The sequence below is a fragment of the Nannospalax galili genome, unplaced genomic scaffold (genome assembly GCF_000622305.1).
Source record: "Nannospalax galili isolate Female #2095 unplaced genomic scaffold, S.galili_v1.0 scaffold251, whole genome shotgun sequence".
NCBI lineage: Eukaryota > Metazoa > Chordata > Mammalia > Rodentia > Spalacidae > Nannospalax > Nannospalax galili.
Genome location: NW_008329576.1, coordinates 1666787 through 1680488, shown reverse-complemented (window position 1 = coordinate 1680488; position 13702 = coordinate 1666787). Strand labels below are relative to the sequence as shown.

The window sequence follows — 13702 nt, the reverse complement described above, 5'->3', positions numbered from 1 at the left end:
GAGAGGGAGAGGGAGAGGGAGAGGGAGAGGGAGAGGGAGAGGGAACCTGGCCTCAGAATTCTCAGTGCCTGAAGGCCTTGTTTGAGTCTAGGAAAACTAAGAGAAATGATGGCCCATCCCCTGCCCCACTTGAAGAGAAGCAGCTAAAAGTGGAACGTCTGAGCCATTCAAGAACAACATCATGAAAGCACTGGGCTCGAGTTCTCACCGTGCTGTTTCGGACATCTATATTGGGAAATTTCTTGTTGATGTACTTGAGACATGGTTCCATGGATTTTTCCAGTAAGAAGGGTGGCTTGGATTTGGGATCTGAGCAGGTCTACACAGAACAAAACAAAACAGCACAAACTATTTGTGTTTCAATTTCTTCCCCTCAAAAACACTCCTCGGTCTGCATCCTTCATTCCCACCATCTCTCTGAGGGAAAGGCAGTCTGGGAACTCACTATAAAAGCATGAGAACAGGTCAGGAGCAAATTCCAGGACAGTGAGCCAAGGATATTAAAAGCTAACAACCTGGGCACCTTGTCTTAACATAGGCTTGACTCTAACACAGAGAGGAAGTGGTTTCCCCACCCCTCAATTGAAGCCGGAAGTACTGAGAAAAGTGTTCAGGGGTTAGACTTTATGTAAAGCTCAGTGTCACAGTTACAGCCTTTATGTAAGTATCGCATCCCAAGGGTTCACAAGGACACAGAAACCATGTTCCTGGTGATTTAGTCCCAAAATGCACAAAATGCACTTCCCATAAGTCGGTTATTCTCTCCCCCAGGCACTTACCACCATTACCTATCTTTATCTCTTTTCTTCCTATGGCTTGACAGCCCCTGGCCCACCTCTTGCTGCAGCTTCTCCCAGTTTCACAGTTCTTATTTAAACATACACACAGCATGAACAGCTTCAAAGGACCTTAAGATACCTACTTTTTTTTTTTTTTCCCCCTTCAAGACAGGATCTCCCTGTAGCCCCAGCTGGCCTAGACCTCGCTATGTAGACCAGGCTGGCCTCGATCTTACAGAAATCTGCCTACCTCTGCCTCCCGAGTGCTGGGAATAAAGGTTGGCTGACACCTATCGTTTTAAAATCTATTTCTTTTCCTTTTAGGAAAATGATTCCTCAAAAAAAAAAAAAATGTTTTTGCCAGAGACCCAACTTTAGATCTCAAAAGTGTGGAGGGATTAGCAATAAAAAGACCCAGAATTTTAGAACCCAGACCCTTATCCAAAGCACTCAGAACACAGTTATCCTACCCTGCCCCACCCTAATCCCTACCCTCAGTCCTCAGAGGAAGATGGTGCTTTCAGTTAAGGCAAGAATCAGACCTAGAAAGGGAAAGCCCTGAAATGAAGCTTCCTTCTACTGCCCCAAACTGTGTGGCCTGTATCATCTGGGTAAAGCAGTGGAAAAAAGAAGGGAGTCTTACCTAGCAGGCCTGCCTGCGCTCCTGCCCTGATCTTGCAGGGATGACCCGTGCTTACCTTCTTGATGTTGTACATGCGGATAAGAACCCCCTGGCCTCGGTCATTCAGGATCGTGAGCTTCTCCGCTAACTTATGCTGGTAGGCAGAGGTCAAAGACATGTTGGCCACCCAAAGAGGGGAGTACCGAAATAGCAAGACCCAATCGCCCGGAATACTCTCAGCCTGGGCAGCGACGCCCTCTGTGTAGAAGGCCCCAGACTGGTTGGTGCGCTGGGCTTCCTGTTACCTCTGCTATTGGTTCATGGGGGAAAGCTCACAGGCCTCAGAACCTTCTGGTACTTCCTCTTGTGCACTCAGCAGAGGACACTTCCTCTTTCTTGCTGAGCAGCACTTTGTGGACTGTGCAATAGGCAGAGACCGAGGAAAGCAACAGACGTTGAAGGCGCCTCACAGTGCAGATTAAACTTTCTGGCCTTGCTCCTTCCAAATGTCCTGAAGCCTACACCAAACAAATATCTACCACCAGCCCCATCTACCTCTACACTTTCCCTTTTCTATCCCCATCAAGAATGCCTCTGATTTTCTACTCAGCCTTAAACCCCAGCATCCTTTAGGATCCTGGTCAGATCCCATTTTTTCCCAACTATTCTGTCCAATTTCATGTTCTGTTCTATATTATATATAGAACTATATATAATATAGAACTATATACATAAAGATTGGGAAGGTTGAGATGAAGTCTCATGTATCCCAGATTAGACTGAACCTAACTACTTAGGTAGTTGAGAGTGTCCTTGAACTGCAGCTCTCCTGCCTCCAACCTCCAGAGTGCTGGGGTTACAGGCATGGACCACAATGCCTATTTTCCTTGTTATATTGTTAAACTCATATCTTCTCTCTCCCTCTCCCTCCTACATCATATCCTCCTATTGACAGGAATGGTACCTAATATTATTGATGTCCTTTGCAGTATCTAGTACAGTGATTCTACCAGTGTGATCCAGCAGCAGCAGTATCACCTGGAAACTTGTTAGATACCACAAAAAATTAATTGAAAAAAATTTTTTTAACTTTTTAGGATTAGCAGAGTGTGGTGGCGCATGCCTTAATTCCCAGTACTTGGGAGGCAGGAGAATCTCTGTGAGTTCAAGGCCAGCCTGGTCTACATAGTGAGTTCCAGGTTAGCTGGGGCTACAGGGAGACCCTGTCTCAAAAAGATAAATTAAAAAAAAAAAGGTGTTGCAGTGGCTCAGTGGTTAAGAGTACTGGCTGCTCATAGAGGACCCAGGTTCAATTCCCAGCACCCACATGGCAGATAACAACCATCTGTAACTCCAGTTCCAGGGGATCCAACATCCTGTTCTGACCTCCAGGACATTTGCATGACAGAGGTGCACTTAACATACATGTAGGCAATATACTCATACACATAAAACAAAAGTAGTAAATTAAAAAATAAGTCCATGAAGAACCAAATCAATGGAGATTAGCAAGAGGAAATTAATGACCCTTAAACCTTGGAAAATTGAATAAGTTTTAGCACTGACATATTCTTACCAGCCTAGCCAAGCATCAACACTCTACCTCAAGAAAGCTTTCAATTCATTTCAAGTTTCTGTTGAGGCAGAAAGCAAAAGATCTGGGGGAAATTCTAAATCAGAGTTGTTTTGTCATCCACTGCCATTCAAGGCATTTTCTCTGCTGTTTAATGATTCTCATTTTCCACAACCAGAGCTTTTCACATGAGCCCAAATTCCCTGGTGGGAGTGGAAGAAAAGAGTCAGAGCTGGTCAGCATTGTTATTTAAGGAACTTAGCATGTTTGCTCCCAAGAGAATGTTGTGTTTTGTTTTCAAGAAACATCCAAATGCTTAAGGTATGAAATTTCAAACATCTTTAAGAGGGACCTTGGATTTTTAGAAAGGGAATCTGTCTTACAGTTTATTTACTGAGGCTTAAAAAGCTGTAGGCTTGGGGCTAGAGAGACGGCTCAGCAGTTAAGAACACTGACTTCTTGCAGAAGACCCGGGGTTCGAATCCCAGCACCCACATGGCAGATAACAACTGTCCGTAACTCCAGTTCCAGGGATCCGACAGCCTCTTCTGACCTCTGCAGGCACTGCACGACACGGGTGCACTTACCTACATGCAGGCAATACACACATACACATAAAATAAATTAAAAAAAAAAAAGCTGCGGGCTTGTCTGTGGTATCAGCCCTGAAGATTCGATTCACCCGCCATTATCAAGGCAACCCAGTCGTGCTGAAGAGGTCTGTGGGGTTTCTATGGGCCCTTTACCTTGCTGGGGGACAATAAACAACAGGCTCTGGGAGGCAGCCTCACAGCCCCACAGCCTCGCAGGGACAGTATCTTTCTGTTGCCTTTCTCACTTTTATTCCTTATCCTTTCCCAGAAAAATACTTGAAGACTCTCCACGTCAAACGTCTTGTTTTCTGCTGTCGCCTAACATATATCCTCGGTCTAGTGGGGACCATGTTTCAGTCCTCTGGAAGCAAGCTATGTTCATTTCTGCCTTCAGTTACGTATACTTTTCCTCATGCTGAACCAAACCGTATTCCAACATCAGGATTCAGCTCAACAGTGCTCAGACCAGCCCCTCTGGAAGTCCTACAACTCGGACTGTTAGCATATGCTTTACATCTAAATCAGATTCTGCCTCAATTTTTTTTTAATATAGGGCTTCACTGACTAAGTAGCTCTGACTGGCCTGGAACTCACTTACATAGATCAGGCTGGCCTCAGATTCACAGAGATCTGCCTTTAAGGCATATACCACCACACCTAGCCTTCCTCCTTTTGTTTATTTATTTATTTGGATTTTTGAGCTAAGGTTTCATACAGCCCAGGTTGGCCTCGAACTCATTAAGTAGCTCAAGATGCCTTGAACTCCCAATTCTCCTGCCTCTACCTCCCAAGTGCTGGAATTATGGTTATGCACCACCGTGCCCAGCTTAGGTCCTACCTTTAAATGCCCATTTCATATTCTACTCTCTCCCCACCTACTGTGAAAGATTGCTGGAGCATGGTATCATTTATTCACCTGCAGCTGGTACAGAGGAAAAGCACACACTTTGGTATGGGTCAGAATCTTCTGGTACAGCTGAGTACAGTGAGCTATATGTAGCCTTATGACTTAGTGGCTAAGTGCCCAGGTTCTGGGCCCAGGTAGCTTGGCGTTTACCTCCCAGCTCTATCATTTAGCAGCTCATGCAGCTTCCCTACCTTTAAATGGACTGATAGTGATCCTTTCTATTGCATGGGGCCATTGTATTATTAAATTGATTCATATATGTAAAGTAATAACCTCTTTACTATGTATCAGATACTTTCAGCATTCTGTGTTACCTCAAACATTAATGCTGTTCAAACATGTGCTAGCCTTTTTCAGCTATCATCACTGGGTTAATTTTCCTAATCTATAAAATGGTGGTTGATAATCCCTTATACAACTATGGAGGTGATTCAATGATTTGTTTTATATGTATGTTTAGCTCAAAGCCTCGCATTTTGGATTAGGTATATCAACAATAAACTGAAATTTTGATTTTTAAATGTGTGGTGGGCCACCATTTTCTGTAGAATTCTACTCAGCTCCTCCTAAAGAAAAAGGTGAGGATGGGAGCTGATCATGATGACAGGTGGTCTTTAGGGACTTATTGGAAACATAGAAGCAGTTCCTTCTGTGAACTGGAAGAGGCCCGCTAAAGAGATTTGGTTGCCCTAGAGAGAAAGGTGGAAGTAACCTAGTAACCTAGTAACTGTCAGCCAGAATCCCCTGAGGAACTCTTAAAGTCACACTCAACTAGACTCCACTCTTAAGATTGTGATCCAGCAGTTCTAGAGTGGTACCAAAGGATCTGTCCCTTTAAAACTCCCAGTGCTCCCCATGGGACATTCATGTTCCAGAAGACTTCACTATGACACTAAAACTTTCCAAACCTCTGAGAAAGCTCTGTGTTGGGAAGAGGAACAGAAGACAAAGCTTGAACAGCAAGTTGATTCCCATTGTTGACTGGGGGGCAGGAGGTACTGTGCTTTCTCAAACTTCTGTTCATTTTGTGTCACTTACAGGATTGCCTTCCTCTTTCCATGGGATTGTTGAGGGACAGTACTTTGAGAATAAGGTAGGTCTCACATCCTTATGCTAGAATTTCTTGCCAAGTCTGGCATATGTTAAATTAAAAGGCCCCCATAAAAATCCGCCCTCCCTCCGTGGAAAATGCAGCCTTCAATTATTAATGAACAATCCACCATTTCCTATCCTCAGCGCATATCCTCAAGCAGTCTTCACTTGTTAAGACCAGACTTGGCAGCCTGATGAAAATTCATACTTTTCTAGGCCACTGGCTGAAATAAGAGGTTTTCTGAAGACCACATATGGATACATATGGTTATTAAAACACTTTTTCCAGGGCTGGAGAGATGGCTCAGCGGTTAAGGGCACTGACTGCTCTTGCAGAGGACCCGGGTTCAATTCCCAGCACCCACATGGCCCCCTTCCAGGGAAATCCGAAGCCTTCTTCTGACCTCCGTGGCATTGCATGACATGGGTGCACTCACATACATGCAGGCAATACACTCATACACATAAAAGGAAAATAATAAATATTTTTTAAATGATATACAATAATGGATTTTACTATAGCTTTTATTTTCCAAAAAGTCAATTCACTTTATAAGAAGTACCCATGGCCCTAATATAATCATTAATATGCAGTGAAATCTTTAAAGAATCACCCTAGCTTGTGTTCCCAAAAGCTACCTAAGTCTAAATCCCTGGATTTAATCACCAAAATGCCCTCAGGAAAAACTGACATTTAACGGTCTAGCTCTATGCCCTTTTTCTATGCCTTAGGCATAGCGCAAAGCAGAATTGAAATAGTCTGTTCTAGGGCACTTTTCTATCCCTACTGCTTCCCACACTCTGCCTTGATCTTTTCTAAACCCCCACCCGCCGCCAATCAAAATATACATCACCACTTTGCAGAAATCTTAGCTATAGCTGTTGCCTGGAAACTTGGAAGACCCTGAAACAAATGTCTGCTCTGACAGCTTAAGACAGCCGTAGAGGAGAGTGGGCCCCCTATTGGCAGTAAAATGCAGATTTGGTTTATTTTTAGTTCACTTCTGGGAGTCTTCATATGTTAATATCTACACGTTTGGAGATTTCAGACTAGCATTCTTAAGCAAGTGTCTAAACACCAACATTATACTGTTACTCTTCTGAGTCCTTCTCCCATAGTAGTTATGCTGACTCATCTGACAATTAGTAGTTCGTTTTAGAAAAGTTGGAGAAGGGAGGGAATGCAGAGCAGTAAAGCCTTGCTTTCTCCAGCATGCAAATACTGACTTTCATCTTATCCAGGTCTGTGACTTTCCCAAGGATTCTTGCCTGTTTAATATTCTATTTGGAAACCAATCACTCTATTAAAACAACCTGTAAGATTATTTATAATGTTAATTTGGGGCCTTTCAAAGCATGACAGCAGAGAAGTTCTCCTTTGGTATAACCAGCAAGCTATTGCATTTGTAGTTCAAAATTTTCACAGGGAAGACTGAAGATAGCTGTATTTCACACCATGTTTCTTTTTTCATGTGTGTATGAGTGTTCATCTCCATGCATGTATGTGTACTGCATGCATGCCTGGGGTCTCAGAGGTAAGAAGAGGTATCTGATCCCCTGGAACTAGAATTAGCAAACAGTTGTGAACTTTCATGTGGGTACCTGTGGGAGCCAAAAATTGGCATGGGATCCCTTGGGAGCTGGAGTTACAAGCACTTGTGAGCCACACAATGTAGTGTCCTAGGATCTGAACTCCAGTTGTCCCCTGTTCTTACTGCTAAGCCATTGCTTTTAAGAATAGAAAATAGGGGCTGGAGAGATGGCTCAGCTCTTGCAGAGGACCTGGGTTCGATTCCCAGCACCCACATGGCAGCTATGAACCGTCCTTAACTCCAGTCCCAGGGGAATCTGAAGCCCTCTTCTGACCTCCGTGGCATTGCTTGACATGGGTGCACTCACATACATGGAGGCAATACACTCATACACATAAAATAAATAAAATGTTAAAAAAAAAAAAAAAGAATAGAAAATAGGCCTATCTCAAGACAACCTGATTTTAAGTGTTCATCTTTTCTTTTCCAACCTATGGTTCTTGCCGTTTAGGACCAATGGAATTAAAAGTTATAGATAGATGTCCTTATGAACCAAACCACAAGATACCAGCTAGCAGGTTACAGTACCACCTGGCATCATGCAAAACGGTAAGTTCTCCCAATAACTGTAAATTACTAAAGAAAAAAGAAATTTCAGAATATAAAAAGATAGGTTTTTTTATTTTGTTTTTCATTTTGAAAGCAAAACACAACCGCTTCTGATCATAGCGAGAAACTGGCGGGTCTTAACATTGGAACATAATACCTCTTCAGCATTTCCAGAAATGAGCTGGGGGTGGAATACAGGCAAAACCTAACAAGGAATTTTTCCTTCTAGAAAAATCTAAAGATCGCTAAAAAGATGGCTAGCTGCAAATATAATGCTTGCCATGTGGTTCCAATCAAAAGGGTCAAGGAACACGAGGCCAACTGCGCCAGCAGAAGTGCCATGGATGATGGTAAGCAGTGCCAAGTTCTAATGGCTTCCTACAGCCCCATATGTCATAGTTACAGAAGCCTTGACCAAATGTGAGGAATAAAAGACAAAAAGGAGCTTCTCTTCTACTTCTACACCTGTTCTACTTTGGTTCAGAGCCACTTAATCTAAAGATTATTTGTCCAAGTTTGGAAGCAAATGAAAACTTTCCTAATGCTGGTGATCAGATTCCTGACCCCGATGTCGGGAATGTAGGTGAGCACAGAACCTGAAGCCCACGGCTCTTTATAAATAACAGCACAGCCCCAAGTCATGAGTCTCTATACTCTTCCCACAAAAGTCCTTCCCTAGAACAATCAAATGAGTAAATTTAAGAATGTTGTCTGTCTCTAGAGAAGCAGCCCAGTAAAAAATGGTCTAACTAAGCTACAGCCCAGCCCTGTGACCCCAGCCTTTGACAAGGACTGCCCTACTTTGCATGGCCCCTGATTTGCATGGAAGACATTGTACAACTGGGATTTCAGGCTCAGCGGCTCCCGCTAAAGTCCTAGAATCATACATTGGCCAATCTGGACTGCCTTCATTCAAATGGTGTAAACTACAGAATAGGAAACTACAGACAAAAAAAAATTTTGCCCTAAATGAACAAGAACTACTCTCAGAGATATCTCCTACCCCGGCCCCATATGGTCATTGCCTTGTGCTGCAGATGGAACTCTAGTTACTGCCCAGCTTCTCTGCCTCTTCCAGTGTACTCAATAAAGAATTGCTCATTACACAAAAGTATGCTTAATACTGTTAACTCCTTTAAAAAAAAAAAAAAAGGTGATCTAAAAATCTAAATTCATTTATAAGAGTGAAAAAGTTCACTGAGCAGGCAGGTATCTGTGCATTAGAGGCGAGCCTGGACTACATGGCAAGTTCCTAGCCATTGTGAGACCCTGTCTCAAAAAAGAAAAAAAAAGAGTCCCCACCCCTAACTGAGGAGCTATGGACAGTTGATGGCTTCTGGCAGAGGTAGAGTCAGTTTTCTTTAATGTGTGGCTCCTGATAGGTGGACCATGAGGATGGTCCCATACCCAGGAGTGTATGGACAGCACAAATAGGAATGGATGGATTATTTAACAACAAAAATAGAGGACACAAACTTGGGGTGTATAAAAAGGCAGAGCTGCCAGGCGTGGTGGCGCACGCCTTTAATCCCAGCACTTGGGAGGCAGAGGGAGGCAGATCTTTGTGAGTTCGAGGCCAGCCTGGTCTACATAGTGGGGTCCAGGACAGCTGGGGCTACAAAGAGACCCTGTCTCAAAAAAAACCAAAAAAAAAAAAAAAAGGTATAGCTAAATCGGAGAGGAGTTGGGGAAAATATGATCAAAATATATGAAATTCTCAAAGAATTAACAAAAAATTTAAATAAATAAAATAAAGTTTAAAATAAAGCTTGCCAGTATCTGATCTGAAACTTAAAATATGAAAAGTTGGAGTTTCTCTTATCTCGTGTCGTGTCCAGTCTCTGAGATGCAGAGTGTTATATAAAGGCCTCATTGGCCTTCAGCAGCTGTCTACCCTTACCTTGAGAGAAGTCACTCCTCAAACACATCTTGCTAGTCCATAAAGTTTGGCTGCCCACAATCAAGCTTAATGCTACATATGGAATAGGGCCACAACCCAGGGGAACTCACTGGCCAGGTAGTCTAACATGCACAAGGTCCTGGGCTCCATCTCCAGCACTGAAAAACAATAAAAATAAATAAACACGTATGTAGGAACAATGCTAGCATCTACAGCATATATACTCCAAAGTATGTTCTCAAAGTTGTTGTGTGTAAACCCCAGAAGTTTTTCAGTGGCTAACAGTGACATGAGGACTCGGACTTGTTTTAGCTTGTGGCTGTCACCTTCCACATTGGGCTTCCAAAGCTGACAGAATGGAGAAGGAGCAACTGCCTTTTAATGACCTCCTTCTGGAAGATGCTTGCATTCATTTTCCACTGGCAAAACAGTCACATAATGATCATGCCTAAGTATAAGGAGTGGACACGGAGTCCCTGGAGGAGCCCCTTCTCAGCAACAGAGAGACTGAAGTCTCTGCTACCAGCTAGCCTGCTCTGCAACCATATGAAAATGTTTAGCATGCATGTTTCTTGTTCTCGTTCCCGCCTTTCCAGATCACATGCATCATTCTCCTTCATTTGTTCTTGAGGGTTTTGTTTCAAAAATTCTGGTTTGTGAAAGGTGAGATAAATTATATATTCATCACATGAGAAAATAAGTTGAACTCTGCTTAAATTTTTTTTTTTTTTGTCTCTTTGAGACAGGGTCTCCCTGTAGCCCCATCTGTCCTGGAACTCACTATGTAGACCAGGCTGGCCTTGAACTCACAAGACATCCACCTGCCTCTGCCTCCTGAGTGCTGGGATTAAAGGCGTGCGCCACCACGCCCGACTTATTTTTAATTTTGTGTGTATGGGAGTTTTGACTGCATGGATGTAAGAACATTCATGTCATGCAATGCCCTCGGAGGCCAGAAGACATCAGATACCCTTGAACTGGAAGGTTGTTAGCTGCCATGTAGGTGCTAGGAATGGAATCCAGTGCTGTTAACTACTGAGACCCTGGACTCATTTTAATTTTGTTTTGGTTTTGTTTGGTTTTGGGTTTTCACTTGGGTTTTCATTTCATTTGGGGTTTTGTTTTTTTTTTTTTTTTTTTTTTTTTTTTTTTTTGAGACAGGGTCTCCCTGTAGCCCCAAGCTGACCTGGAACTCACTGTGTAGACCAGGCTGGCCTGATCTCACAGAAATCATCCTGCCTCTGCCTACATATTGCTGGGACTGAAGGCATACCCCACTACACCTAGCTCTTTTCATTTTTTTACATTTATGTGTGTGTGTGTTTGTGTGTCTGTGTGTGTCTCTGTGTGTGTGTGTGTGTGTGTGTGTGTGTGTGTGTGTGTGTATACCCATGTCCTGGCATGTGATGGAAGTCAGAGGGCAAACTGCTAGACTCAGTTCTCTTCCACCATGTGGATTCTGGGAATCAAACTCAGGTCATCAGGCTTGGTGGTAAACACTTTTACCTACTCTAAGCCATCATGTCACCAACCCTAAAGTTAAACTCTTTTTTTTTTTTTTTTTTTTTTCCTTTGAGGCAGGGTCTCACTCTGTAGGCCACTATGTGGCCAACTTAAAACAATGTATATCATGCTGACTTGAATTCACAGAGATCCACCTACCTCTGCCTCCCAAGTGGTGGGATTAAAGGTATAATCTCAAGCACCTGTAATCGCACAACTGGGAAACACACAGAAGATCCCTGGAACTCACTGGCCAGGTGGCCTAACCAAATCAGTAAGATCCAGGTTCAGTGAAAAGATCCTGTCTCAAAAAATGTGGAAGGCCAGCAAGATAATCCAGTAGGCGAAACGGACTTTGTTGCCAAGCCTGAGTCTGATCCCCAAAACTCACATGATGGAAAACAGAGGTGACTCCTATAAACTGTTCTCTGACCTCCACACAGGTGCTATAGCACATGCCCCCCACAATAAATAAATAAGTAAATAAAAGATATTTTAAATAAATAAAGTGAACAAGTGAAAAATATACTCAACACTGACCTCTGGCACATACACACTGTGTGGCTAGGGCTCTGGGTCCTTTCTCAACGGCTCTACTCCAACATTCATAATTCTGTGAAAGATTTTAAAGAATACCAGTTCCTAAGACTTAGGAAACATCAGGATCCCCAGCCAAACAAGCTCAAAAGTAACCCTTAGGGTTACAAGAGCCATCAGTGGAGTTACTACTACATAGGAGAAAGGAAGGCGTAGAGAACGCAGTGAACGTCGAAGAGAAAAATAAAGGCGCTCACCTTTAATCCCAGTGCTTGGGAGGCAGAGGCAGGCGGATCTCTGTGAGTTCCAGGCCAGCCTGGTCTACATAGCAAGTTCTAGGCCAGCTGGGGCTACAGAGAGACCCTGTCTCAAAAAAGACAAAAAAAAAAAAAAAAGATTCCTACTCTGACACTTAGCAGTTAATATCAATTGTTTGACAAAGTAACTTTCACTGCCTAGAGCTAATTATAACAGTTAATTCTCTGTTCTTGGTTTTCAACTAACTGTTTTCTTGTAGTCCTCTCCTATAGTGACTCAAGACAATTCCAAGAGGCTATGGTTGATAAACATCCTAACAACTATAAATTCTGGGGAGAAGGTAAAGTAACTTTTGTAAGATCAACAAAGTTTTAACTAGTATTAACATTGTGATCTAAACTTTCAAAGACTGGTTTTGGGGGTTGTCCTGGTTCATTGCTGTAACACAGGCCCACCTGCCCAGGGGTGGCACCACCCACAGTGGGCTGGGCCCTCCCACATCACTCATCAAGAAGATGCCCTTCAGACATGGCCACAGGCCAGTCCAATGGAGGAAATTCCCCGATTGAGGCTCCCTCAACCCAGGTGTGTCAAGTTGACACTAAAGCTATCCAGCACAGGGGTTTTGGGGTTTTTGGTTTGTTTTTTTTTTAATATGTATCAGTGTTTTGCCTGTATGTATGTAAGTACACTACATGGGTACAGTGCCCATAAAGTCCAAAAGAAAGCATTGGCTCTTCTGGAACTGGAGTTACAGATGGTTGTGAGTTGCCATGTGGGCCTGGGAACCAAACCTGTGTCCTATGCAAGACCAGCAAGTACCCCCATTTTAAAAGATTCTTACACAACTTTTCTTCTTAAAAACATCAAAGCCAGCCAGGCATGATGGTGCACACCTCTAATCCCAGGACTCAGGAAGCAGAGGCAGGCAGATCTTGGTGATTTGGAGCCCAACCTGGTCTACATAGTGAGTTCTAGGACAACCAAGGCTGTCTCAAAAGAAAAAAAAAAAAAATTAAAACATTTTGTGAAAGAGCTCATTGGTGAGAGCTGGAGAGGTGACTCAGCAGTTAAGAGCACTAACTGCTCTTCCAGAGGGCCCTGTTCAGTTCGCAGCACCCACATGGCAGCTAACACTGCTCTATAGCTCAGTCCAGGTGATCTGGCGTCCTCTTCTGGCCTCTGTGAGCTTTTCATGCATGTGATGCACTTATAGGCAAAACACTCATACACATAAAATAAAAATAATCAGCATAAAAAAACAAATATTCAGAGATTCAGCTCAAGTGACAGGCACTCGCCTCACATGCACCTGGCCCTGGTTCAATCTCCAACACTAAAAATATATAAACCGGGGCTGGAGGGATGGCTCAGCAGTTAAGAGCACTGGCTTTTCTTCCAGAAGACCTGGGTTTGATTCCCAGCACCCACATGGCAGCTAACAACCATTCATAACTCCAGTTCCAGAGTATCCAACACACTTTTCTGTCTTCTCTAGGTATTACATACATGTGTGATGCACTTACATGCATATGTGCTGGACAGCTTTAGTGTCAAATTGACACACCTGGGTTGAGGGAGCCTCAATCGGGAAATTGCCTCTATTGGACTGGCCTGTGGCCATGTCTGAGGGGCATCTTCTTGATGAGTGATGTGGGAGGGCCCAGCCCACTGTGGGTGGTGCCACCCCTGGGCAGGTGGGCCTGTGTTGCATAAGAAAGCAGACTGAGCAGGAGCCAAGGGAGCAAGCCTGTAAGCAGCGTTCCTCCATGGCCTGTGCTCCAGCTCCTGCCTCCA

The 13702-nt window shown here is 43.5% G+C and overlaps 2 protein-coding genes across 2 annotated transcripts in view; one reads left to right on the top strand and one right to left on the bottom strand.

Annotated features, from left to right (window-relative positions):
- Positions 1-1638, bottom strand: part of Nckap1l (NCK associated protein 1 like) — a 52431-nt gene extending 50793 nt beyond the window's left edge. The window contains exons 1-2 of the mRNA XM_008839224.3: positions 1478-1638; positions 209-319 (exon numbers count right to left, since the gene is read on the bottom strand). Coding sequence (XP_008837446.1) covers positions 209-319; positions 1478-1579 — 213 coding nt within the window. The 5' untranslated portion in view covers positions 1580-1638. The remainder of the gene's footprint in view (positions 1-208; positions 320-1477) is intronic.
- Positions 1639-7614: 5976 nt separating this feature from the next.
- Gtsf1l (gametocyte specific factor 1 like) overlaps positions 7615-13702 on the top strand; it is a 6623-nt gene continuing 535 nt past the window's right edge. Inside the window, exons 1-5 of the mRNA XM_008839208.1 lie at positions 7615-7707; positions 7937-8057; positions 8192-8290; positions 10204-10270; positions 12178-12245. Of these exons, the coding sequence (XP_008837430.1) occupies positions 7615-7707; positions 7937-8057; positions 8192-8290; positions 10204-10270; positions 12178-12245 (448 nt within the window). The remainder of the gene's footprint in view (positions 7708-7936; positions 8058-8191; positions 8291-10203; positions 10271-12177; positions 12246-13702) is intronic.